Raw genomic sequence first — 27,909 nt, forward strand, 5'->3', positions numbered from 1 at the left:
ATGTATGGACTATCAATGAGGCCCATCTTTGTACTGCGTCCTTCTTGGATCTGTCGTAGAGAATTTAAACTGCATCACAGGTTTGGTGGCAATGGGATAAAAGTTGCCTGGTGTGGTTTCTCCCGTCCCCCAGTTATGGCTTATGGGACTTGCATCACTGCATCGTGAAACACTAGCAAGTGTACAGGTGTGAATAGCCACTTGTACAGCATTCTGTGCATACTACCCTTATATATTGTTCAGAAATTGTTTGACTATATTGGAGTGTTCTGGAACCATTAGGCCTACTCAGTTTAAAATAGTCTTGAAGAATGTGTCACATGGCCTAATTTCCAGATGTGAGATTTTCAGACCTCAGATACATAGGAAAGCATTGAAAACGTACCACTGTTTCTCAGTTTTAGCAGGCCTGGGACTGTGGTATTCTCCTTATAACATATTTAACATAAATTTGGCGAACTATTTTTACCATGTATTTGTACCCTTAAAAAGCAATCTAATTCTAAAATATCCTGGGCTGTATGTCAAAATGAGACTAAATTTTGTTCCAATGACAAAATAATAGAATCGGTGCACATTATACTGGTTAAACCTCTGACTAGTCATCCAATATGTACAAATACAATCTGTGTATGCAGATTATGGCTCACATCCTGACACCAGTTGCACACGATCTGTCCTTCCTGGTTGTGCAGTTGCCCATTAAAGTTAATAGTTCAGTGCAGACAGAAGGGCCGATCCATGCAGGTATGACTGCAAGACTGGAGCCTTTATCTCTGCATGCACATGATTATGCATGCAAATCGCTCCTGAGAATTTAAGAGCTTAGTTGAAGCCTTACTGAAAAAATAGGATTTTAAATACAAAAAAGAAAAAAAAAAAAAAAGACTAATGGTTCTGAGACCTTGAGTATACATCTCAAAATTAGCAACTTCAGGTACTGCAGGCAGAGCATTAGCATCTGTTGAGAGAAGACTTTGAAATGGGTTGGGCTAAAATTGCTCTAAAAATCTATCAGTTTTTCAAAAAATATGCTTATGTGCAGCTCTTCATTATGTTGGCTGTAGGAATATTAACAGGATTCACAGGGAAATCAAATTGTCAATAAGATAGCTACACTTCTGCCATCAAATTGGGGCATGTGGCTAAGTATACATAGATTGAAATGGACTGGGATTATCAAAATATGCTAACGATGTTAGGCGCCTCAGTCCCCTTAAAATTCAATTAAAATTTGGTACCTACCTCTCTTAGGTGCTTTTTAAAGCCTGGCCTACATACACAAATTGCACAGGGAAACAACTAGCTCTCTCTAAAGTGATGGAAAGAAAAACCTTTGTCTGCGCAAATAACTCTGCCAGTAAAATCATGAGTGTAAATTTACAGGTGCTTTTTCATAACTTTGGTCCTGTATACCTGATCAGAAGATGAGCTGATGTATACTTTTTACATGAGGGTTGTCCTGTGTGAGGTTTGAACTGGTGGTAGGGTGCAGGAAGTTATGAAACACCATTTCGCATTGTTGCAAGTTTAAAAAGCAAAGAGAAGGCAGAGAAAGTTTGAGAGCATGTGTGTTTAAGGGACATACCATTGCTTTTCTCACCTAACTCAGTGTCTTCTCCAGCATTTATTAACATCTGTGTCTGACAGCAGAAGCTCAGTGTGTGGTAAAATGGCAAAGGGGAAGGGAGCAGCTCTTGGGCAGGAGGGTCTGTGTTTGGAGGGAGTGCTTTGCTTCAGTGGATGGAGAACTGCTACAATGGCATCTTTCTGGGTGATTAAAGGGTGAAACTGATGTGCTTCACAGGGAGCCTTGTTCCCTTGGCTGGAACATTGACTTTTTGGTCTCGGGAAGCAAGAGAAAATTGATGGATGTCAGTAGGGACTCCAGTAACCCCCTGAAAACGTGGTTATTGGTGTGTGTGTGTGTGTGTGTGTGTGTGTGTGTGTGTGTGTGTGTGTGTGTGTGTGTATACTTAAGTTTTTAGTATGCTGTAAAAAAGATCAAAAGATCATGAGGTACAAAGAAGCTGAGCTGCTCAAATGGACATTATTCAGTAGTTATGAGGCAGAGGGCTTTGACAGTAATCCGCACGCTGGAAGGGAACTGATACAGTAAAACACACATCGGAACAGTCGTCAAATAACGTTCATAGCCCAAGTAATGATCTTGTTTGTTATTTTTGAAAAATGTGTGTAGGAAATAAATCATTTCCTGTTAGCAGCCTGCACTAACAAGTTATATTTGTTTAGATTTTGAAATCAAGGGCATCTGTCCAATAGGATCATCTTGTTCATCATATTATACAAAATAACTACAGACTATCTAATCAGCTCAACACAATAGCCCAGTGGTGGGCAACAATTTTTGATGAGGGGGTCACTACAAGGTTTTGGTAAATGATCAAGTGCTGCACTTTTCTATGGAGGAGCTGTGGGTCTGGAATTAAGGTCAGGTGCAGAAGGGCCCTCAGGGTAGGGGAAAGAGGTTCATGGCTCTGTGTTGGTGTGGGGACTAAGATGGAGTTGTGTGAAGGAGGGGTTGTGACCAAAGGCAAGGTATTACAGTGCAGGTTGCGGGGCAGGGAGGGTGGGGGTGAGGGGGATTCAGACCTAAGGGAGGGATGTAGGAGCAGGTGAAAGGTCTGGGAGGGAGTTAGGGTGTACTGCAGGGGTGGCAGCAGCAAAGATCAGTGGTCTGGGGTAGTAAGCTAGTAGCCCAGGCTCACAGCAGCTCATCACTGGGGCTGCATGGGAAGTCCAGCTGGGGCTGTGTGCATAGCGGGACTGCATGGCCCAGGGAAGCTGGGGCCAAGACCAGCAGTAGGGGAGCCTGCGGGGTGGGCTGTGGCGAGAGGGGTTCAGCAAGCTCTGGTGACAGCAGGGCAGGGAGACCTGGAACAGTGACTGAGGACAGAGGCAGGAGCAGAACTGACCACACCCAGTCCAGCAAAATCCCTCATCTGGGACTGCTCAGGTCCCGAGGATGCTGGTTGCAGGAAGCTGAACCTGTATTGACATGAAACAACCTGTTTAATGTCCTGAAAACAGAAGGTTGGTGTGTATACTCAGTTCAAACCATTTGGGCTAACATAAACATATTCAAACAATACAGCAATAAGTAGGAGAAAAGAAAAGGTCAAAGAGCTGAAAAAAGGTTGACCTGCATCCAACTATCCACAGAACAATCTGATCATTGGGGATTATTCTGACATCCCAGCTAGTCAGAGCTACTGACTCACTGCTGCGTGGAAGTTTGTCATTGCTGATGCAGTATGCAAATCCCTGTACTCAACTTCATTCCTGAATTCAGAGTCATGCATTCATTCAGTATTTTTACCTTGCCTCTCTATTTAAAATATTCAAAGTGGCTTACAAATTTTTTTAAAATATTATTAATATATATAAAAAGATTTAAAAATATAAAACTCCCAAAAGACATAAAACCTACTGAAACATCTCAAGAGAAGGAGCGCGCGCACACACAAACTCGAGCACCAATAAAAGCACAGGTGAAGAGGGTGGCTCTAACCAGGCACCAAACCAATGTTAATGTTGGCGCCATGTGAGTATCCCAGGGAAGAGAATTCCACAGCCTGGGAGCAAAGGCTGAGAAGGCCCTGCTCTGTGTTGATGTTAATCTTATCTCCCTCAGTGGGGGAGCTGTGAGCAGAGCCTCCCCAGCTAAGCTCAATCCTGGGGCAGGTTCATATAGGAAAAGACGGTCCTTTATATACTGTGGACCCAACCCATTTAGGGCTTTATAAATCATAACCAAGACCTTAAATTGTGCCAGAAAACATACTGGACACCAGTGCAGCTGCTGAAGCACTGATATAATGGGGTCTGCATAATGTGTTAGTTAAAACTTAAGCAGCTGCTTTCTGGACCAGCTGAACTTTCCAAAGTCTCTTTAAAGGCAGACCCACATAGAGTGCATTACAATAATCCAGTCGAGATGTGACAAGAGCATGGATCACTATGACCAAGTCATGCTTGTTCAGGAAGGGTCGCAGCTGTTCGATCAGATGAAGCTGCCCAAAAGCATTCTTAGCCACTGAAGAAATTTTGAGTTTCAAATGTTGGAAGAGGGTCCGGAAGGACTCCCAAGCTGTATACCGGTTCTTTCAGGGAAGCGTAACCCTGCCTAAAACAGGCACTAGGCTACATTCTTGAACACATGGTCTCCTGATCCACTGGACCTCGGTCTTATCTGGATTCAACTTCAGCTTGTTTAGACTTCATCCGGTCCATCACCACCTCCAGGCACAAGTTTAAATCACTTATTGCCATACCTGGTTCTGGTGTTTAAAAGGAAATGAATTTGGGTATTGTCTGCATATTGGTGGCACTGTCCTCAAAAACTCCTTACAACCTCTCCCAGTGGCTTCATGTATATGTTAAACAGCATAGGGAACAAGATGAAACCTTGTGGGACCCCATAGCACAATTTCCATGGGGTCAAATAACAGCCCCTTAGTTCCACCTTCTGAAAATGTCCCAACAGGTAAGACCGGAACAACTGCAAAATAGTGCCTCTGATGCCCAATTCCCCCAGGCATTCCAGAAGGATACCACAGTCAATGGTATCAAAAGCCACTGAGAAGTCCAGGAGAATTAACAGGGATTCACTCCTGAGTCTGTCTGCTGGGTTAGGTTGTCTGCTAGGCTGACCGAGGTGGTTTCAGTTCCGAAACCTGTCCTAAAGTCAGACTGAAATGGATCTAAATAGTCTTTTTCCTTCAAGAATGCCTGAAGTTGCAATGCCACTGCTTGCTTGAGCACCTTCCCCAAGAATGGAATATTAGCACCTGGGCAATTAGTTATTCAAATCATGCGGGTCCATAGAAGGCTTTTTAAGTAGCGGTTTTATCACTGCCTCTTTCAAGGCAACTGGAACTATACCAGATCTAAAAGAAGCATTAATAATCCTCTGGACCCAACCACTGATCCCTTCCAGGCTAGATTTAATAAGCCAGGAAGGGCAGGGGTCGAGCGAGCATGTGGTCAGACACACTCCTCCAAGCACCTTCTCCACATCCTTCGTCTGCAATAACTGAAACTCTTCCAAAGAAGAATGACTGACTGTGCTCAACATATTCTATACCCCACTTACAACCAGCAACCAGAGTCCACATCAGATTGAATGCGAGTGATCTTAGCTGCAAAGTGGTTTGTGAACTGATCACAGTGGGAAGCCGAAAGTGCCTCCATTTCCTCATAAGTGCCAGACTGTAGCAGGCCTGACTCCAGGCCTGGCGCCACTTGAAACAGTTGTGCTGGACAGCTTAATGCAGATGGAAAAGTAGTTTTTCTTTGCTGTGAACACAGCTACAGAGGAAGCTCACAATTCAGCTCTAACCTGCAATCAGTTGGACTCAGCTCTGGTTCTCCTCCAGCGGCGTTCTAGCCATCACACAGATCGACTTGCTGCCATCAGTTCCCCAGTGAACCAAGGAGCGAACTTGGCTCGACTAGCTCAAAGAGGACGCTGCGGAGCAATCCTCAACTGCCCATGCTCCCTCAGCATTCCATATATTCACTAGGGCATTGACAGAACCATTTGCCATAACAGCTTGAGCTCAGAGACCTCAAGAAGCCCCCCAGGTCTGTAAGCCTCCAAGGGCAGACAGTCTTTATCAGCCTCCCCTCTGTGGAGGGGAAGGTCAACAGATAGTCTCAATTTGACAAGGTAGTGATCAGTCCATGACAAAGGAAGTGTAACCACATCCCTTTTCCCAAGAACTATATCACCCTTAGTCCAAAAGACTAGATTGAGCATATGACCTGTAACATGCTTTGGATAGTCCTAACGTTGTCATAACAGCCATAAGATCTCGGGCTGAACCAGAGAGGACAGCCTTGGTATAAATATTGAAGTCCCCCAAGACCAAAAGCCTTGGGGTGCTAAACATCACATTTGAGATAACCTTGGCCAACTCAAGCAGAGCATCTGCCACACAACGAGGTGGATGATATACAAGTAGAACACCCAGCCTATCCTGGCCACCCAAAATCAGGTACAAGTGCTCAAATCTAACACTTGTAACCAAGGCCCTGGTCAGTGAGATTGTATCCTGATAGACAATTGGCACCCTCCCCGACCTCCCCGACCACTGAGCTATGGCTGATGCTGTACCAAGAACCCACCCGGGAAACTGGGAAAAGTCAAAAATGATAAAAATACTATTCTAAGCTAATAACACCTTATCCTTTTGGCCAAAGCCTTAATTTAGCCCAGGTTGCATTTATTACCCTCTAAAACAGGAACTCCCTCAAGTTATCCTCTAGATTAGTGGTTTTCAATAATTTTCCATTTATGGACCCCAAAAAAATTGTCTTAAATTTTGTCTGTGGGTCATATGGAGATCAGCAGCCCACAGGTTGAAAATCATTGATCTAGATAATTCAAATACTGTCAAACATTGTGATGGATTGAGATGATAGGTCACTGTGTTAAATCTGGCAGCCATAGTTTATTCATATTGTTCTTGAAATTGTGTACTCACATTGTTAGTCTTTCAAGTGCTACATGACTGCCTTATTACTTCACCTGTGATTTAATACAAAGGAACACACAGTTTCCTTTCAAAACAAAAAGCAGTCAAGTAGCACTTTAAAGACTAGCAAAGTAGGTTATTAGGTGAGCTTTCGTGGGACAGACTCGCTTCTTCAGACCATAGCCAGACCAGAACAGACTCAATATTTAAGACACAGAGAACCAAAAACAGTAAGCGAGGAGGGCAAATCAGAAAAAGATAATCAAGGTGAGCAAATCAGAGAGTGGAGGGGTGGTGGGGAAGATCAAGAATTAGATTGAGTTAAGTATGCAGACCAGCCCCTATAGTGACTCAAAGCTCCCATCACGATTTTAAACCATGTGTTAATGTTCCGAATTTGAATATAAATGTCAGTTCATCCACTTCCCCGACCCCCCGACTTCTTGATCTCCCTACCCCCCACCCCTCCACTCTCTGATTTGCTCACCTTGATTATCTTTTCTGATTTGTCCTTGCTTACTGCTTTTGGTTCTCTGTGTCTTAAATATTGAGTCTGTTCTGGTCTGGCTATGGTCTGAAGAAGAGGGTCTGTCCCACGAAAGCTCACCTAATAAACTATTTTGCTAGTCTTTAAAGTGCTACTTGACGGCTTTTTGTTTTGATAGTGTATAGACTAGCACGGCTTCCTCTCTGTTACTATTCAAGTTTCCTTTGTGTGAATCCAGCTCCACCTTGTGGGCAACATGCAGAGAAGGGAGACTGTACTAGATTCAGCAGATTCAGTTTGGTATGAGAATTTATGGGAAGAATTTTGGAAACCTTACAATTTAAGGTACTTTAACCCCTTGATACCAGAATATTGCATGGATTGGGAAATATATTTTGAAAGGTTTTCCCAGACTGGACTTTTGAGCAGGCCCACCAATGTGCCATTTGGACTTTCTACTGCTATCTAGGACAGAGTGGTAAGACCAATTTGATTTTATAGTTGCGACAATAAGGGTTTGTCTGCACTATAGTAAAACACCCACAGATGGCCTGTGTCAACTGACTCCGGCTGTGGCTTTGGGGCTATAAAATTGCTGTGTGGACGTTCAGGTTCAGGTTTAACAGGTGGGAGGATTCCAGATCTTGTTCTCCATCTCAGTCCTTGACCTCTACATTCCGGTTTTATTGCCTTGCAGCCTGAGTCAGCTGCCCTCAGCCAGTTGCAGGTGTTTTATTGTGGGATAGACATACCCATATTCTGTATGAACAAGTGTCATTTGTGCTCATATGATGCTTGGGTTGTCTTGGAACGTTGATGACGGGCTACAGTGACTCTTCCTAAGTGCATGGGAAAACTTTACATTGAAACTTCACAACAAGAAGTGAAGGGTGAATTGGAAGTGATGAACTGCAAAAAGGAGAAAATGGAATCCCCACAATTAAACACGAGTGAGAAGCTGCTCACACTCAGATACCCGAGAGATCTGACCGTGTTTCATGTTTTTGTGTTTGTTTTCCCATTATGACTCTGCTGTCTGAATTAAAATGTGAGGAAAAAATTCCAGAAAAGAGATGACTGAGAAATATGACCTGAGTCCATAAATGTTGAAAAGGCTATAAAACTGAACTCAGTGGAATACACAAAAAGCGAGAATCTAAAACAGGAAGTGTAAGTGGAATTGTAGAAATTATGTTGATAATATGCCATTAGGCAATAAAGTACAAAGGGGGATTCTTGAATCATCAGCTTTATTTTCCTTTAATGAGCCAAGGTGAACATGAGTTTAGATATAAAATGATGTAGGTCATATACAATTTAAGAATGCCTTATAAGTATGTGTAAAATTGAGCCTACCACCCTAAGAAGGTAAGTGACTATAAAGTGCAGAGATAAATACCATAAGTATACTTTTACAGTCCAATGTTGGTAAGTAACAGGAGATACCAACACCTCTTTTTTTTTTTAATAAGGGAAGGTAAAAATGTACTAAGAAAATGAAAAAAATAGTTCTGACCATTTTGTCAAGGATGTCATTTAGTGTTATATTTTTACATCTTTTACTAATTGCTCTTCAAATTCTTTTTGGTCTGCCTAATTCTAATTTGATTTGCAAGAGTTTGTTTTCCTTTCTATTCTCCTCGCTAGGATCTGAATTCTAGTTTTTTGTCTTGAAGCGCTTTCTTCACTCTGTTGCTTAGCCACAGTGGCGTTTTGTGGCCTTCTTACTACATTTTTTAATTTGGAGGATACATTTAATTTGAGCTTCTGTTGCAGTGTTTTTAAAGTTTCCATGAAGTTTGGTGGCATTTTGCTCTTGTGACTACCTTTTATCGTTTGTTTTTTAACTAGCTTCCTTATTTTTATGACGTTCCCCTTTCTGAAATTAAATGTTACTGCAGTGGGCTTCTTTGGGATTTTCTCTCCTACAAGAATATTTAAATGTAATTATTACCAGGCATTCAGATATACTCTTGGATGTGTACGGCAGGTATAAGAGGCCAAAGTCACGTCTACACGTGCCGGCTATTTCGAAGTAGCCGCGCCAACTTTGATAGCTCCCACCACATCTACACGGGGCGAGCGCTATTTTTGAAGTTGACATCGACATAAGGTGGCGAGACGTCGAAGTTGCTGTCCCCATCAGGGGATGGGAATAGCGCCCTACTTCGACATTGAACGTCGAAGTAGGGCACGTGTAGCCGATCCGCGTCCAGCAACATTGAAAGAGCGGGGTCCGCCATGGCAGCCATCAGCTGAGGGGTTGAGAGACGCTCTCTCCAGCCCCTGAGCTCTATGGTCGCCGCATGCAGCGCCCCCTTAAAGCTCCCCGCCCCCTGCCTTCCTGTGCAGGAAGCTGAGAGCGCGTGCAGGCAGCAGCACTAACACACGGCTAGCCTGCACGCCTCCCTGCAGCCCCAAGACACCCCCCCCCGCTGCGATGGCCGCCCGCCAGCCCCCCAAGTGCCCCCAGGGCACCCCCCGCCCCCCGGGGAGCCAGGGCTCCCAGCCTGGCAGCCAGCCTGGGAAAAGGCAGCAGGGCCCCTCCTGGACGGAGGCCGAGATCCGGGACCTGCTGGGGCTCTGGAGCGAGGAGGAGGTGCTCCAGGTACTGGGGAGCAAGAGGCGGAACACGGATGCGTTCGCTTGGCTGGCCGAGGGCCTGGCCACCCGGGGTCACCCTGCCTGCACTCCTGACCATGTCAGGAGTAAGGTTAAGGAGCTGCGGCAGGGTTATGCCCGGGCCCAGGACACAGCCAGCCGATCTGGGGCCACCCCTGCCACTTGCCCCTTTTACAGGGAGCTCAGGGAAATCCCGGGCCCCCGGTACACCACCTCCTCACCGGCCACTATTGACACCTCGGCCGACGAGCCCCAGCAGGCCCCGGAGGCGGAGTCTGCCCCAGAGGCAAGCCCCCCACCCCAGGGGCCCTCCCAGGAGCCCACCCCTGGGATGCTGGAGGAGGAGGAGGGGGAATCCTCCTCCAGCGATGGGGGGCTCCACATAATCCTGCCGTCCCGGAGCTCCAGCAGGGCATCCACCCAGAGGGTGTCCCCCGACTGTGGGAGCAGACTGTCAGGTATGTACCCCCCACCCAGTGCACACCCCCGGGGTTGAGGGGTGGGGACAAGAGACATGACCAGGGCCCTCCACATGCCCAGATGACCAAGGACAGCAGTGGCATGTCCCTCAGAAGAGTGCATCAGCCCCTGCCTCCCCAGCAGGACAGTGCCATGCCCCATCCCTGGGGAAGGGGGGGAGCAGAACCTAGGGTCCCCCGGGGGGGAGGGGGTGGGACACCCATCAGCAGCAGCAGCATCTCCCGGGGACGGGGATGGGGAACCAGCAGCAGAGGGGTGGGGAGACAGTGTGTCCCCCGAGCCGTGGCCCTTAACGGCTGTCTCCACTCTTGTTCCCCCCCGTGTTCCGCAGCTGCACCATCGGAGGGCCCAGAGAGCACCGGTGAGGTGTCAGTGGTCCTGGAGAGCCCACCAGGGCCATCCCAGCAGGCCAGCCCCTCGGCGGAGCACCAACTAGCCCCAGGGCAGGGCCAACGGCAGAGCCACCACCATACGAGGACGGCGACGGACCCCCCCAGCTGCTCGTGACCCTCTGGCGGCAGCTGGAGGTGTTGGAGCGGTGCCTGTGGGTGGATGAGCGGTGGCTGGAATTGCAGGAGCGGGCACTGGCCTGGTGCCAGGAGGCATGGGGGGCCTTTATGCGCACTTTTGAGCGCATAGTGGACTACCTGGCCTCCCATGCCGTGCTGCCCTGCCCGCTGCTCCACCTGCTGCTCCGACCGCCATCCCACCGCCGTCCGCCACCCCGGGGCCTTCTGCCGAGGGGGACCTGGGGCCTGCTGACACCCGCCAACCATACCTGCTGGTTTGCCCGGCCCCCCAGCCAGCCTCGGTCAGAGCTGAGGCCGAGGCGAGGGTTGCGCCCGCCAACCCCAGGCGCCGGACAGTAGGGGGTGTGGGGCCCAGGATGTGCCCCCCCCCCCTTGTACCTATCCCCATCATGTAATATTTGTGTATATAGTTTGTGTTAGACCCCTGGTCTTTTACGGTACCTGCCCCACCATGTAACTAGTTTCCCCCCTTTTGTTCTTACTATATATATATATATTGTTAGTATTTTTATATAAGAGAATGCACTGCGGCTGTGTGGACCTCTGGCGGCGGCGGCTGCTGCTGCTGCTGCTGGGGGTCCATACCTCTTACCTCCATGACAGCCCCGATGGTGGCCTTGCCGACGCCAAACTGCTGCCCCACGGATTGGTAGCTGTCTGGAGTGGCCAGCTTCCAGACAGCGATGCCGACCCGTTTCTCAACGCTGAGGGCACGCCGCATGAATGTGTCCTGGTGCCTCAGTGTGGGGGTGAGCCACTGGAAGAGCTCCAGGAATGTCTGCCGGCTCATGCGAAAGTTCTGGAGCCAGCGCTCATCGTCCCACTCGCTGAGCACCAGCCGCTCCCACCAGTCAGTGCTTGTGGGGTAGCTCCACAGCTGAAGGCGTGTGCGGCGGGGGGGGGAGGGGCGGAGGACAGCAGGGTCTGGGGGTGCTTCCTCCTCCCCGGAGGCAGCTCCTCTTCTTCTGTGACTAAAAGGTGATCAGCTGCCTCCTGCATAGCATTGAGCAGGGCAAGCACTGCTCCTGCAGGGGCGGCTGTGTGGACCTCTGGCGGCGGCGGCGGCTGCTGCTGCTGCTGCTGGGGATCCATACTGCTTCGACGGGTGTGTGTGCCTGTGGCTCTGCAGACCGCGTGCTGTGCAGGCTGAGTGTGTCTGGGAGGGGCCCTTTAAGGGAGCGGCTAGCTGTTGCCCCAGAAGTGCTAGTCCGCCCTGTGACCCTGTCTGCAGCTGTTCCTGGCACCCTTATTTCGATGTGTGCCGCTTTGGCATGTAGACGCTCCCCTGCAGCGCCTACTTCGATGTGGTGCTGCCCAACGTCGACGGCACCAGCCCTGGAGGACATGAGCCGTGTCTACACATGCACGCTACTTTGAAGTAGCGGCACTAACTTCGAAATAGCGCCCGTCACGGCTACACATGTTGGGCACTATTTCGATGTTAACATCGACGTTAGGCGGCGAGACGTCGAAGCCGCGAACCCCATGAGGGGATGGGAATAGCGCCCTACTTCGACGTTCAACGTCGAAGTAGGGACCGTGTAGTCGTTGTGCGTCCCACAACTTCGAAATAGCGGGGTCCGCTATGGTGGCCATCAGCTGAGGGGTTGAGAGACGCTCTCTCTCCAGCCCCTGCGGGGCTCTATGGTCACTGTGTGCAGCAGCCCTTAGCCCAGGGCTTCTGGCTGCTGCTGCTGCAGCTGGGGATCCATGCTGCAGGCACAGGGTCTGCAACCAGTTGTCGGCTCTGTGTATCTTGTGTTGTTTAGTGCAACTGTGTCTGGGGGGGGCCCTTTAAGGGAGCAGCTTGCTGTTGGGTCCACCCTGTGACCCTGTCTGCAGCTGTGCCTGGCACCCTTATTTCGATGTGTGCTACTTTGGCGTGTAGACGTTCCCTCGCAGCGCCTATTTCGATGTGGTGCTGCGCAACGTTGATGTTGAACATCGACGTTGGCAGCCCTGGAGGACGTGTAGACGTTATTCATTGAAATAGCCTATTTCGATGTCGCCACGTCGAAATAGGCTACTTCGATGTAGGCTTCATGTGTAGACGTAGCCATGTAGACGCTATTCATTGAAATAGCTTATTTCGATGTCGCTACATCAAAATAAGCTATTTTGACGTAGCATACACATGTACATGTAACTCAAGAGTGGCAATGCTTCCCATGGGTCTTAGTGCTTACCTGCTCCTCAGTTCCTATCTCTATTATGAGCATTCCTACAGATTTCCACAGTTGATCTAGTAACTTAAAAGTGAAAAGATTTTCAGCTTGCTAGACATATTAACATAACATTGAACCTGTGGAAGAGACATTACTTGGTAATGAAGCTATTCAATGTACAGAGGTATGTACTGTCAATTTACTGATAAAAATTAGTTGTGCGTTACTGTAATATGTCTACAGAACCTTATTTTAAAATTTGTGTGGCCCGGCTCACAAACCCTGTGCTTTAGGGCCTTGATGTGTGAAATATGTTTATGAAACTGTGTCATAACTTACCTCCTCTGTAGAGGATAGGATGGTAACATCCTGCATGCAGTGGCACCTGCAGCCATACATACATTACACTCTGTGTGTACCAGGGTCAATTGAGAAGGAACAGCACCAGCTGCCCTGATGCCCACTCAGACTTGGTGATAGTAGAGCTGAGGGTCCAAAACTGAGAGAATGGCATTGCAACCTAGTACGTTGTGATCACAGTACCATTCACATTTGGCTGGAACAATAGAAAAGGGATTACATTGACTAGTACAAAGTGCTATGTCTTGTACTGAGGAACTAATAAGAAGTGTTGCTGTAAGCTGGAATTTGCGTGTTGGAAATGATGGAGGAGGGAGATCTGTGTATACTAGTCAATCACAACATGACTATGAGCCAACAGTGCTCTAGTAGGGATAGGGAAGTGGTAATGCCATTATATCAGACCTTGTCAAGAATAATGTGCACAGTTCCAGTCGCTCTTGTTCCGGAAAGATTAATTCAAAGTGGAACAGATGCCAAGAAGGGCTGCCAGGACTATCAGGAGAATGAAGAGCTTGTTTTATGAGAGGAGACTCAAGAATTTGGCTGAGAAGGGATATTAGTCTATAAAGATATCAAGCAGATAAACACCAGGGAAGAAGAGCTATTTGATCTAGGGGAGAGTCTTGGCACACAAATGGATATAAAGTAACAAAGAACAAATTTAGGTTGGAAACTGGAAAAAGAGTTTTTAGTGATCAGGGGATTGAGGTTCTGGAATAGTCCCAGCCATGGGAACAGTGTGGATGAACAACCCAAGGATAGTAGAACCTCAGAGTTATGACTATCAGAATTATGAACAGTCAAACACACACTTCCTTTGGATCAGGAAGTACACAAATACACCAGGCAGCAGCAGATGGGAAAGGAGGAAAGCAAACACAGGACAGCGGATCCCTTGGAAACTATAGGCCTGACTGCTTACTGGCTTGCACTTTGAATGGTTGTTTACACCTTTTTACAAAGCAAGTGCACAATGCTACCATCCGGGGTAAAGTGAGTGGAGAATTCTGCTAGGGTAGCATTTAACACTCACTTTGCACAGCAGTAAATTACTATGCCAAGTGCAAAGCAGTGGAAAACCAGTACTTGTGTACAGGCAAATAAAGGCCCCAATTTTCAGAGTTCAGGAAGGGGGTTTCTCAACCCCAACCCTGCCCTGTTCTGCCCTGGCTCACTTGTTGCTACTCCCACTCCTCCTCCTTTCCCTCATTGCCTCCTGCATGTCACTGAACAGCTCATCTTCGAGAGCCACTGAGAGGGAGGAGGAGGAATTGATGGTGGACGGGAGGGCTGAAGTGGGAGGGAAAGGAGCTGATCCATGGGATAGTCAGTGGGTGCTGAGCACCCACTGTTATTTTTTTTTCCAAAAGAGTGCTCTGGCCCTAGAGCACCCACAAAGTTGGTGCACATGCAGGCAAACTATTTTGGAATTGTACTAGCCAAGACAAAGGGAAGCAAAAATTATTGCATGTGAAAACCAGCTTGCTCTGTATTGAATATTTTTCATGTAGTTTTGCAATTAGAAACATTCCAAATGGTGTAGAGCTTAGTACAGATCAGTGTGCAAATAGCAAATCATCATGTTTGCATTCTCCAGCGAAGCAGTGCAAAAAGGTATTAAGCAGAATCCTACATCCATATTTCAGACTACAAAGGCTTCAAATCTGTGTGGATGGAGGGACAAGTGTAAAACATGAGTATTTCCTTCTAAACATGGTATGCTGACAAGTATCCGAGGGGTAGCTGTGTGAGTCTGTATCTGCAAATACAATGAGAAATCTTGTGGTACCTTATAGACTAACAGATTTTTTTGGAGCATAAGCTTTCATGGGCAATGACCCACTTCATCAGATGCATGTGAGTGCATGGTATGCTGAATTAACTGAGCTGAAATGTTTGTGATGAGGAAGACTGGCTGATTCTTCACCTATTGGAAACTTAGTGCATGAATTATTTGTTAGTATAGAACTACCCATCTGGTGTACTTAGCAACAGTGTGTCACATGATCTCTGCTTTCAAAGCAATTATGCTATTCCAAAGAATGGTTTAAAAAATATTGGCAACCTTCCCTTACCTTGGTCCTGGCAGATAGAGTTGACGACATTTTTTTGTTTCTTACACAGGAAGTAACTCAATAGCCCCTGTTGTGAGATCAGTTTTTGACATCTGATACTTGTGCTATTAGAAACACATCATGAGGGAGTCTGATGTAATGTCTAACATTGTCTATGAAAAAATAATTGTTGGTACAGTATCTCTGTGGGATTGTGGCTTCTTGCCTGCAGTGAAATATTTTTATCAGTGCTCTTTTTGTGTAGAAGATAGTCTAATGCACTAGAAACAAATTATGTATGAGTTATCAGAGAGCCAGCCAAAACAACAATCTTAAACTAGCACAAATTTCAGGTCACCATTCTAATTAAAGTGAATTAATGTTTTAATATTTCTTATTATAATCTACACAAATTTAATAAAAAACACATAATGCAACATCTTTTAAAATATATGTGTGTTGGTGTAATCTATGCTCTCATCTTGTGTAAGTGGGCATCTCTCCACTGACTTCCATTTTTCACCAGCTGAGGATCTGGGCCAGGCACAATCATTTGATTTTTCTAGGGCCCTGTTGCTCAATACCCTGCTTGTGTGCATATGTCCTTTTTTTTTATCTCACAGCATATACTACTGAATTCTTATCTACAGCTCTGATACACTGCATAAGATTTGGTATCTGAACGATAACTTTGAATTGTTTATGTTCTGTGCATTTTAAATTCTCAGCTATCTACACTTTTTGTGCCTCAAATATCTACAACTTTTCTATTACAAACAAGAGTCTGGTTGTAAAATAAGTCATTTTATTCTCAATGGCTATGTCTGCACTAGCCAAAAACTTCGAAATGGCCATGCAAATAGCCATTTTGAAGTTTACTAATGAAGCGCTGAAATACATATTCAGCGCCTCATTAGAATGCTGGCAGCCGCAGCACTTCGAAATTGACATGGCTCCTCCAGATGGGGCTCCTTTTCGAAAGGACCCCGGCTTCTTCGAAGTCCCCTTATTCCTATGAGCAGATAGGAATAAGGAGACTTCGAAGCAGCTGGGGTCCTTTCGAAAAGGAACCCCGTCTGGATGAGCCGCATCAATTTTGAAGTGCCGCGGCTGCCGGCATTCTAATGAGGCGCTGAATATGTATTTCAGCGCTTCATTAGTAAACTTCAAAATGGCTATTTGCATGGCCATTTTGAAGTTTTTGGCTAGTGTAGACACGGCCAATAAGATGCATGTCTCAGTATGTTGTGCATATTGTCATAATATGGATTGTCCCTCTTTATCTGCTCTGATTAGCAGTTAGTAACTAAAGTTGTCTTTTAAATTGTTGTCGTTAGAGTTCAAAACTAATGCTACATTGACAGGCATGGGTAATTCCCACCTCATTCAGAAATTTTGTTTCAGGCTAGCATAGATTCCAGAAGACTCACCCATCCCCTCTCTCCAGGGTGACCATCCATCCTGTATTGGGTGGGACGGTCCCATATTTGGGATGCCAAAAAGGTGTCCCAACTTATTTTTTAAAAGGGACGAATCGTCCCGTATTTGGGCACCTGCTCCCCACCTTTCCTGCCAGCAGCTGATAGGCACAACTGCTGGTAGAAGTCATTTCCATGAGCCTCAGGGAAGCAAGGAGAGTGTGAGCAGCTGCTGCTTCCCCTGGCTCCTGGGCAGGCTGGCAGCTGCCACTTCCCTGGGCTCTCCAGCGCAGGACCAGCAGCTCCCACTTCCCCAGGGCTCCCGGGGAGCACTGGCAGCTGCCCCCTCCTTCCCGGCTCCCAGGGGCTTGAAAGAACCCCCCCTGCCCACATATCTCCCTGTCTCGTATTTGGGACAGGGAGATATGGTCACCCTACCTCTCTCTCTAGATATAGACATGATTCACATTTTGGAGATAATCTTTGTGACCATAGGGCAAGTGGCTTACTATTTTTAAAACTGAAATCTTACATTTTACACGTAAATTCATCCAGAAAACAGCATTGGCTCATCTATCACATAACAGAATAATTTAACCCTGATCACAGACCATCAAAGTGTCCATAGTCAGTCATTCTCTTTTGGATCTATTATAGTTTAAGCTGATGAAGTGTCATAAATTAGTAGTCTTGGAATTATTACTGCTTACTCTGATGATTTGAAAGCAGAGCTCAAAGTAGGGGGGAAAAAAAGGAGGATTCTTGTTATTTGGCAGAAGAGGCCTCACTTTGAATAGAACAAAGAATATTTGGTACAAAGGAGAGAAACTTCTGCTGCGCATATGGACTCAATTCCACCTGTTAACTGTTTCCTTTTCCTTATTTTATTTCTTTTTAATATACAGCTTCATTCTGAAAATCCTGGCATCCTTCGTTCTTAGTGAAGTGAAATATTGGAAACGTAATACAATAGTGCTTTGCTAATCTGAACACTTCATAATCTTCAATAAAATTAAATTGAATGGAATTTATCTTGATATTGCTCAGCAAACATTTAACAGCACATTATTGCAATGACGTCTGATTATTTGGTATAATTTTTAAAAAGTCAAGCATAGTTATTGGTTATTATTGTAAACACTAAAACAAAACTGACAAAATAAACAAAATGCATTATATTACCCTGGATTTTTATTATTATATATTTAATTCACAAAATTCTGTAATTCACATTGAAACTTCCAGTCATTATTAAGGAGGTGCTATCAAATAAAGCCCAACAGCTAATTTAAATATTCAATACAACAAATTATATAAAAAATAATCTTGTTAGTCATGATTTATGTATTTTATCTACTGATTTTATCTACTGGTTTTAAAACAGCATTTTGTAATTGGAGCTTTTTAATTTCTCTGTAAATTTTTATTAATGGAATCAAGTGAAGCTCTAAGTCCTCTTGTTATCTGTGGAACAGATACCATGTGGGCAGCAGCAGTTGAAGTTTCCACTCGCTGACACATCAGTATGCTGCAGCCCTGATCTTGGAGGGGCCATCTCTAGGTTTGAGTTCAGTTTCTTTGCAGGATTGCAAATACAAAGCACTGATACGGCGATTAAGGAACAAAACAGATGCTTGGTCTCTTGTCGCAGCTACTGAGAAGCTGCCAGATCTCCCCCCCATCCCTAATGTGTTGGTAAATATTAGTGTAGGCCAGTGAGTGAAATATTCTGACAGAACATACTTTGAATATGTAGTTTGTGATGCATGTAGATGCATTTGTGTTACAAACTGATGTTACCTTTTAAACTCTTTGAAGAACTTACCTTTTTCTACAGAATGCAGGTAGAGCAGGGAGGTAGAGGGGACCTTCAGAATTAATTCTGAAATACATGGCATCACCCTGCAAGTAATTACTAGTAGGAATTTTAGTTACCTCTCTGAGGAGTTACCTTATTAAAATCAATCTTGTTAGCAGAATCAAACCCAATATTTTAATCTGAAAATACAATAGCATAACTTCTTTCTCTCTCCAAACCTGAATGCAAAACAAACCAAACCTGTAAACATGTCCTAATTACAGATCTGATTGTTTGTGATAACTATTAAAAGCAAATTTAACCATTAACTTTTTCTTTACTTTTTTGTAGATGACAGTCATGTCCCATTCAAAGGATCTCAAGGATGACTTTCATAGTGACACAGTACTCTCCATTTTGAATGAACAACGCATTCGGGGTATTTTATGTGATGTCACCATAATTGTGGAAGATACCAAATTTAAAGCACACAGTAATGTGCTAGCAGCTTCAAGCCTTTATTTCAAAAATATTTTTTGGAGTCATACTATCTGTATTTCTGGACATGTCCTGGAGTTAGATGATCTTAAGGCTGAAGTGTTCACTGAAATTCTAAATTATATTTACAGTTCCACAGTCGTCGTTAAGAGACAGGAGACAGTAACTGACCTTGCAGCTGCAGGGAAGAAACTGGGAATATCATTTCTGGAAGATCTTACACACATTAATTTTTCAAATTCTCCTTGTCCATATACATTTTGTATTACTGAAAAAGGGGTGGTCAAAGAAGAAAAAAATGAAAAAAGACATGAAGATTCAGCTGTCACAAATGGGCCAAGAATCACAAATGCATTTTCAATTTTTGAAACAGAAAATAACAACAATTTGTTTTCTCCACTTGACTTGAGAGCAAGTTTTAAAAAGGCATCTGAGACCATTAAAGCAACCAATGTTGGCCTCAATAGGGATGATATTGGCAAAGATGCAGAGCCAGCCAGTACATTAGCTGAACACTCCTATGCAGTTTCTTCTGGAGGTGATGCTTTTCAAGGAACTCCTTTTTTAGAACATGATAGACGCCCCTTATGTTCACTGAATGAAGACAGTTATGAAACTCTTCAGGCAACACCATTACTTCAACCAATAAAACAAGCATGCGGTACACCAAAGATGGCATTTAAACCCCAGTGTACTGGTTTGGCTGTAGCAAAACTATCAGCCCCCAAAGTAACCAATACAGAGGTTCAACAAGAAGCTGTTACGGATCAAGCAATTAATTCTTTGCCTCTTGATAAGGCAGGAGACTTACATTTTTCTGCAGAAGAGGAAAATAAATCTGCTAAGATCCCTGGATCCACAGAAGCAGTTACTCCACCAGTTTACAGCTGTAGCTGTTGCACCAAATCATTTGAGGACAGAGCTTTACTTAGTACCCATCTTCAGCATCATACAAATAATCAGGAACCATTAATATGCAAATACTGCAGCAAACAATTTGCAAATCTTAACAGATTGGAGGATCATGAACAAGTCTGCAGTTCAGGCACTATATCTGTTCAGAGTGGAAATCAACCAGAAAGTTTAGATAATTATACTACTACAGACGAAAGAAATGGAAGCTCACGTGAAAACACAGAATCTCTGGTATCTGAAAACAGTATTACTGGTTACTCCAGTGCAAACTGCACCTTGCCCGAAACAGATCATTTGGTTAAAGTTGTTGATGGACAGATATTATATACATGCATTGTTTGCAAACGCAGCTATGTAACATTGTCTAGTCTTCGCAGACATGCAAATGTGCATTCCTGGAGAAGAACTTATCCTTGTCATTACTGCAACAAAGTATTTGCATTAGCTGAATATCGGACCAGACATGAAATCTGGCACACAGGGGAAAGGCGTTATCAGTGCATTTTCTGCCTTGAGACTTTCATGACCTATTACATACTAAAAAACCATCAGAAATCTTTCCATGCAATTGACCATCGACTTGCAGTAAATAAAAAAGCCCCTAATGGAGGCTTAAAGCCTAGCATGTATCCTTACAAACTGTATAGGCTTTTACCTATGAAATGCAGAAGGCTACCTTATAAGTCCTACCAGAATTCTTCATATGAACACATACAAGCAAACAGCCAAGTTAACGAAGCTACATCTAGTAACTACATTATTCAGAATTCGCTCAACTCTGAACTACCACCATTGAATTTTCAAAATAATGTATTAACAAATGATACCACTATTTCCTTGAATGCATCTTCATGCACTGATGCAACATCATCTATGAATATTCAGAACGTTTCATCCTGGGCAGTAGGAATGTTAAATTCTGACGTACAAAGTGAGTTTTTTTCTGCAGAAAAATCAGTTCCCTCAGCTGCAAATGAACTTAGCTCTGGTTCTCAGGAATGTGATACCTCCGTTCTGTCTTTCAGTAATGTGAGTGAAAATTCAACCTCTGTTATTAACTATAGCTGCACAGCACCTTCGGTTATAATGCACAGTAGTAGAGTTTCATCAGTAATAATGCACAGTAATGCAGTCACTTTCATGGGAAATGGTAATTTAGTATCAACCAACCAGATAGGCAGTCAGTCCATAAAAGATGACTGCAGACATGGGTCAGATAATTATCGTAAAGGCATTACTAAAGCAAAAGCCGTTAAAGAAAAAAAGAAGACACTTACGTACACTAGCCGAGAAGCACTCGAGGAGATACACCATACTACAGGATCTGGAGGTTCATCTAACAAGACTACAGATATTGTTCAAGAATCAAGTAAAATTGAAACATACATTGCAAAGCCGGCCTTACCTGGCACATCTACTGATAGTAATGTTGCTCCTCTTTGTCAAATAACAGTGAAAATTGGGAATGAAGCTATTGTAAAACGGCATATTTTAGGATCCAAACTGTTTTATAAAAGAGGAAGAAGGTCTAAATGTGAATCTGATCAGGACAGTCAGCCTCAGGAGACTAAAACAGAGAAAAAAGAAAGAAGCCCAGCTAGGCTTTGCAGATCAGAATGCATGGAACTGACTGAAATGTATGATGATGTAAGTGATCATGATTCCAATGACAAACCCTGGAGACCTTATTATAATTACAAACCAAAAAAGAAATCGAAACATTTAAGAAAAATGAGAAAAGTCAAATGGAGGAAGAATCACGGGAACAGGAACTCCAGCAGGGAAAGTCAAAATATGTGCAATAAAGAATATGAACTTAGAAACATTCCTGAAGAAAAGGGCAGCAATAAAGAAGTAAACACAGAAATGCCTGATCTTCATTGTGAGCTCTGTGAGAAAGAGAAATCTTCCACTGAAGAAATCCAAGAACCTATACATTGGCATGTACCTATTTCAAAGCCTTATGTTTGTGAATTATGTCAAAAGCAGTTCCAGAGCCCATCCACACTAAAAATGCATATGAGGTGTCATACTGGGGAAAAGCCCTATACTTGTAAAACCTGTGGTAAGTGTTTTTCAGTTCCAGGAAACCTACAGAAACATGAACGCATTCATTTGGGCATCAAGGATTTTGTCTGTCAATATTGTAGTAAGGCATTCACTTTAAACGAAACGCTCAAAATACATGAAAGAATACATACTGGAGAAAAACGCTACCATTGTCAATTCTGCTTTCAGAGTTTCTTATATCTTTCTACCAAAAGGAATCATGAGCAAAGACATGTACACGAACATAATGGAAAAGGATATGCTTGTTTACAATGCCCCAAAATTTGCAAGACGGCAGCTGCTCTTGGAATGCACCAAAAGAAACATCTATTCAAAAGCCCAAGTCAACAGGATAAACAAGAGTATTTGTGCAATGAAAGCCCTAAACCTTTGGAGAATCAAGATTTCATAGACTCAGATGGAAATGGAGTGAACAGTATACAGTGTACAACTCCAAAAGTTATAGTTTGAGTGATAATGTCAAAAACAAGAGAAAAGCACTGACATTGGAGACAAATGTATAGAACTGGAGAATGCAAAGGAAACTCCAGATCTGGGCAGGTTCGAAAAAGGAAGATGATGTCTCTTCATTGAAATAACTTTCATATATTAGCATATGCAAAAAATATACTGCAACAGAAAAACTAGGAAAATTTGTAATAGTGTAAACATAACATGAGGGAGAATGTCTGATCCAAAATAGTTCTGCAACCATAGACCATTATAATACATAAATAGAAGAAAATGTAGATCCAATCAAAATACCTGTATTAGGAGTTACAAGTAACTAGACACTGAATTTGTCTTCAATATACAAAAATGTATTTGATTCTGAATCAATCTGAATATAATAAAGGCCAAATATATAGGTTGAGTTTATTCCTAAGAAGAATTTGTGCAAGGTGATGTGATGCATTTAGAATCAAAGTTTCATAGTAATGCGTTTATAAATCAAAAACAAAATTTAGAAGATGATGGCCTAATGTATACAGTATCATAAAGTCATTTGGTAAAGATGGAAATGTTTATTGAAATGTGAGTATGAAGTATAGTTCAGTTTTGGAAAACTTTTCTGTATCTCAAACCTTGGTTTATACTGTTGTATGAGTATTATATTTTACACTATCTATATTCAGTTTTACAGTTATATTGATAACTAGTGGGTGTCTGAGCGTCAATGAGGGTTGGAAACCCAGATTCATAATAATAAATATTCATCTTAAATATTAAGTCTTCCAAGCTGTAGAAGACCCGGAAGGTCTAGCTATCAACTGTATAGCAGGCCAACTAATTCAGGAGGAAGTCCATATTTACTGTTGTAGAAGCCAATGAAAATACTCCAAGTTTCATGGTGAAAGAGTTGTGGAACTGTCCAGTGTAAAGACCTTGTGTAAATACATTCCCCACCTTTCAATGGCTCTGCAATGCCTACATTTTTGGAGTAATTTTTCTTCTTATGGGGGGATAATTAGTCCATGAAAGTTCTTCCTGTTGGAATAATTCCTCATATCCCAGGAGAAGGAGTTGGACTAGCTCTTGGTCTCAGATGAGTGGGATAAAACCAACAAATAAAAGTTTACCCATCTGATTTGCTTTTTGGGTGGTAGGTGTGGAGAATATTTAGTTTCTTTCGTTCATATATTAATCAAGGCTGTGTCATTGCATCCACACACTTTCATCCATACAAACATTTGAAACAGTCCACTGTAGAACTGGAGTGGCCTCCTGGCCTGGCAGTCATTTTGATTTTATGTGGCTAGGGGCTTGCTTTTGCCCACAATCCAGCTGGTGTGTGTTGGAGCATGGTGTACTAACCATTGGGCCACATACTGGCCCAATCCTTATGCTGACAATTAAATAGAGAGCTAATTGTATGCTTTGGATTACTGTCTTTAAGCTTTGCCCCAGCTGAACAATGATCATTCACTGAAGAGTACCCACTCACACACCAAATGTCATGCCATGAGCCTGATTCCCACGTATGTGATAAGTCTTGGTAGAGATGCAGATTTAGTTTGAATAAGAAAGGAGCCACTCTCTGATCCTGTTTAGAAAGCGAGTACAACTCCTCTCTGATTAAGGATTATCTCTGGGGCTTCATTCTTGCAACCTGGCTCAGTCTTCTCTGGACAGACGCTAAGCTTTTCTGATGAACACTGTTGCTGAAATCCACAAGCTCCTAATTCCCTGGGTCTGATTAGAGCTGGGTCAGTGTCCCTAGCTTTCAGTCTATGTAGTCTTACTTAATGACAAGTTAAGGTGTGATTCTATCCTGCATTCATCATCATTGGTGATCTCTTGAACTTGAGAATTGTCTTCTATGGATCACCTTTTTCAAATTACCTGTCAGGTTACAGGTGACTGATAATGCTTATTCTAGAGCTGCAGACTGTGCCACATTGCACACAGGGGTGTGGGTGAATCTGAGGTATAGGTTTGGGCCATAGTACATTGTTACTTCTATTTTTCTGTTAAATATGGTTGCATCTGATGCTCAAAATGCTGAGTTCTCTGCCTCAGGCAACTCCTCCATTGTTATTGGTTTTGAGTTGTTTCTGTAAGTTAACATTAGACTTCAGAATGTCCCTGTAGCATTTTTCAGTCGTCTTCTGGTCTATTTCCTTTTGTTAAATTGAGAGAAGACTACTTGGTTTTGGCAGTCATCAGGCATTAGAATAACATGGCCAGCCCAGCAAAGCTGATGACAAATAATCATAGCCTAATACTAATAGTATTGGCTTGCGAGGGGACTCTGATGTTAATGTGTCCATCATCCCATTTGATTTGGAGAATGTTATGCATACAGTGTTTGATAATTCTCCAATATCTTATGATGTCTCCTGTATGCTGTATGCATTTCAGCTGCACATAGCAGGATGGGGATCACCATAGCTTTTATATATCATGAATTTTAGTGGATTCTGATGGTGCCATCTTTAAACACTTTCTTTCTCAGATGACCAAAAGTTCAGCTTGCACGTTTTGAGTGGGTACTGGGTTTCTTCATTAATACCAGTGGTCTGGGAAAGTTGTCTTCCAAAACATGAGATGTATGCAACATTCCCTAGAGGGTTATGCTGTGTTTATATTGCTTGACCATGGAACTGTGCACTAGGAGCTTGTTAATGGAGGATTTTTGTCTTCTGGATCCTAAGTATTAATTCCATTTTCTGATGTGCTTCAGGAAAGATGCTGATGATTGCCTGAAGATGTATTTCTGATTGAGCACACACTATAGTCTTCAGCATACTGAAGCTTGACAACTCAAGTCAGGTGTTGTAATTCTAGAATGGAAGCACCTGAAGTTGAATTGCTTGCAATCCATTTGGTAGATTGGTTGTATTCCTACCAGGATTTTATCCATGATCAAATAAAGTACTGCAGCAAAAAAGATGAAGAGCATGAGGGCAAAGACACAGCCCTGATTAACATCTATCTTATTAAAAAAATTACTTTAGCTCCATTGCAGAAAATCACTCGTGTGTGGCCATGAACAAGACAAAGAATGGTGACAAATGTGAACAACCATACATCAGATGGATTTTTCCACAATGTTTCCCTGTTAATGGAGTCAAAGGCTTTCCTCTGGTCAATGAACACCTTGTATAGGTCTCTGGCATGGTCTACATTTTTCATGCAGCTGGCAAGCAGTGAAGATCATGTCACTAGTGCCCCTAGATGGTCCAAACCCACGCTAAGATTCAGGAAGAATGTCTTTGATAAGATCAAGAAGGTAGTTCAGGAGAAGTCTCGCAAGCAGAAAGCTTCCTCTGTAATTTCCACAATCAGATTTATCTCTAAAAGGATGCAAACAGAAAATCAGCAGAGAGGCACTCAAAGATCTAAAGCATGATCCCTTCTGTCAATGCTTCCTCAAAAATACCTCCTCCTAGTCTGTCTTGGATTATCCATGTGGACCTTGAATCAATGAATTGTTAATGTGTGGCATTAGAGTTCACATAAACATGTAATCTGTAGCAGGTTAGTGCAGATTAGATTGACACCCCAGCTTGCTTTGACATATAGGCAAGCTGTATGTGGAAATCCTAAATGCAGACCCCATGTGGGCCATCCTTCCTCAGCATCACCAGTCTCCCATTGGCTTACATATTCTCCTCTATGTGGGCGCTCTGGGTCTCTACAAAATGGCAGGCAAACAAAAAAATACAAGCTTAGCAAAGAAATTTCTTAACCAGCCACTTCAGGAAAGCATTAAAGAGTTGCAGCACTCTGCAAGAGAGGCCCTCCTTTTGACTGTAATCTAACTCCTTTTGTTAATCTGAGATCTGATCATAGTGTCTGCCTCACCCAATACAATCTTTTCTCTCTTCCTCTAGCCTTCTCTTTTGGCTTGTGACAATGGAACTTGTTCCTTTTCCTGCCTCTCTACACCCCCCACCCCTCCACTGCTTAAATACATTTGTCTTTGCCTTTGTGCTCCAAATGAGAAATTTCATCCTATTCCTCCACTTTGGCTTCTGTGTAGTGTTCAGTGGCTCCTGGTGATGGCTGGCTGGTAGTGAAAATTGTGTTGATGGCTCGAGATTGCTGGATGATGACCTCTCAGCCATAATCACCCTCCAACAGCCAGAAGCCACAGATGTCCATTTGATGACCCTTAGAGCTCTATAAGATCCTATTTTACCAACTCTAAAGAGTGAATACGGTGTTGGTGACTGGAACAAAGGATCTAGTTTTGAAGAAGATGGAGAAAATACTTTTTAAAGAATGGTCAAGGATGGTAGATGACTGTGATTTATGCTTTATACCAGGCGTGTCCAACCTGCGGCCCATGGGCCGCATGCGGCCCTGGACAGCTAGTAATGTGGCCCCACAGGATCATAAACTTTTAACATTATTATGTGATTTATATACATTAACTATATATTATATATTTTGTACGTGGCCCAAGACTATCTTCACTCAATGCAGCCCAGGCAAGCCAAAAGGTTGAACACCCATGCTTTATACCATAGGGCTGTTCTGATAAATATCCATAATACTGCATCTGTATTATCTATTCTTCATGTATTTTCATCTGTACACAGTATTATAAAATAAAGGGCAGGATAAAGACTAGTTCATCTCAGCTTCATTCTACAGAAAATATGATACATTATTTATGTATTTGTTTTTATTATACATTGTGAAAGAAGTGATATCTTGGGAATGATAAAACTACACTTCAACTAATAGAGGTGTATTAAGTTAAATAACAGTATTGTTCATTTATTTATTCTGCCAAGGATGAATGCTACGAATCAATGAGATTTTGGTTCCATAGCAGCTTTAGGTCCAAACAACTAGGATTGTGAAATAAATACAATAAAAATGTGACTAAATACATAGGGAAATTTTCTAAGTAGGTTTATATGCTGATAATTTTAGACCAAAGCAAATCAGGTACGCTATTTATACATAAAAGATAATTTTACAAGTACAGTATTTTATATAATTGTATGGTTCATAAAAAAATATTGACACTTTGTGTTAGGTTGGGGGGTTGCATATTTTGATAAAAACGCAATGGCTTTATAATTCTGTGTATTCTCTACAGTTTATAGCAAAGCAATTTTTCAGATGGTCATGTCACGTTTATAGTTAATTGTAGGACTTTTAATGAGAGTAACATGTTGAAGTAATGAGTCAAGTACTAATGACCAAACTGGAATTAAAATACATATAATAGATGAAAATATTGTACACTGTAAAATAATGTAATTTATTACATAACGGCATTTGTTTTTTTTTGTTTAGAAAATACTATTAAATGCATATATTAAGGGTTAAAAAAAGACTTATTTTTAGAAAAAGTGATTATAGTAATTCTGGTTGTGATTAATTAAAATAACCTATTCCTATTTTTGTCTCTCCATTTTTTAAAAAAAAAAATGACTTAATTTTTGTAATGTACATGGTCCACAGATTTGTATCTCCTCTTTTACTAATCTGCTATATTTAAAATATTTTATTTCACTATAAACTTTTAAGTATGAAGGCACAATAACACAGAAGCTACCAGATCTATAA

General features: G+C 43.0%; 1 protein-coding gene across 1 annotated transcript in view; it reads left to right on the top strand.

The window, feature by feature from the left end:
* ZBTB38 (zinc finger and BTB domain containing 38) overlaps nucleotides 1-27,696 on the top strand; it is a 55,166-nt gene extending 27,470 nt beyond the window's left edge. Inside the window, exon 2 of the mRNA XM_075004571.1 lies at nucleotides 18,769-27,696. Within this exon, the coding sequence (XP_074860672.1) occupies nucleotides 18,769-22,350 (3,582 nt within the window). The 3' untranslated portion in view covers nucleotides 22,351-27,696. The remainder of the gene's footprint in view (nucleotides 1-18,768) is intronic.
* Nucleotides 27,697-27,909: the final 213 nt, after the last annotated feature.

The sequence above is a fragment of the Carettochelys insculpta genome, chromosome 10 (genome assembly GCF_033958435.1).
Source record: "Carettochelys insculpta isolate YL-2023 chromosome 10, ASM3395843v1, whole genome shotgun sequence".
In the NCBI taxonomy this organism is placed as follows: Eukaryota; Metazoa; Chordata; order Testudines; family Carettochelyidae; genus Carettochelys; species Carettochelys insculpta.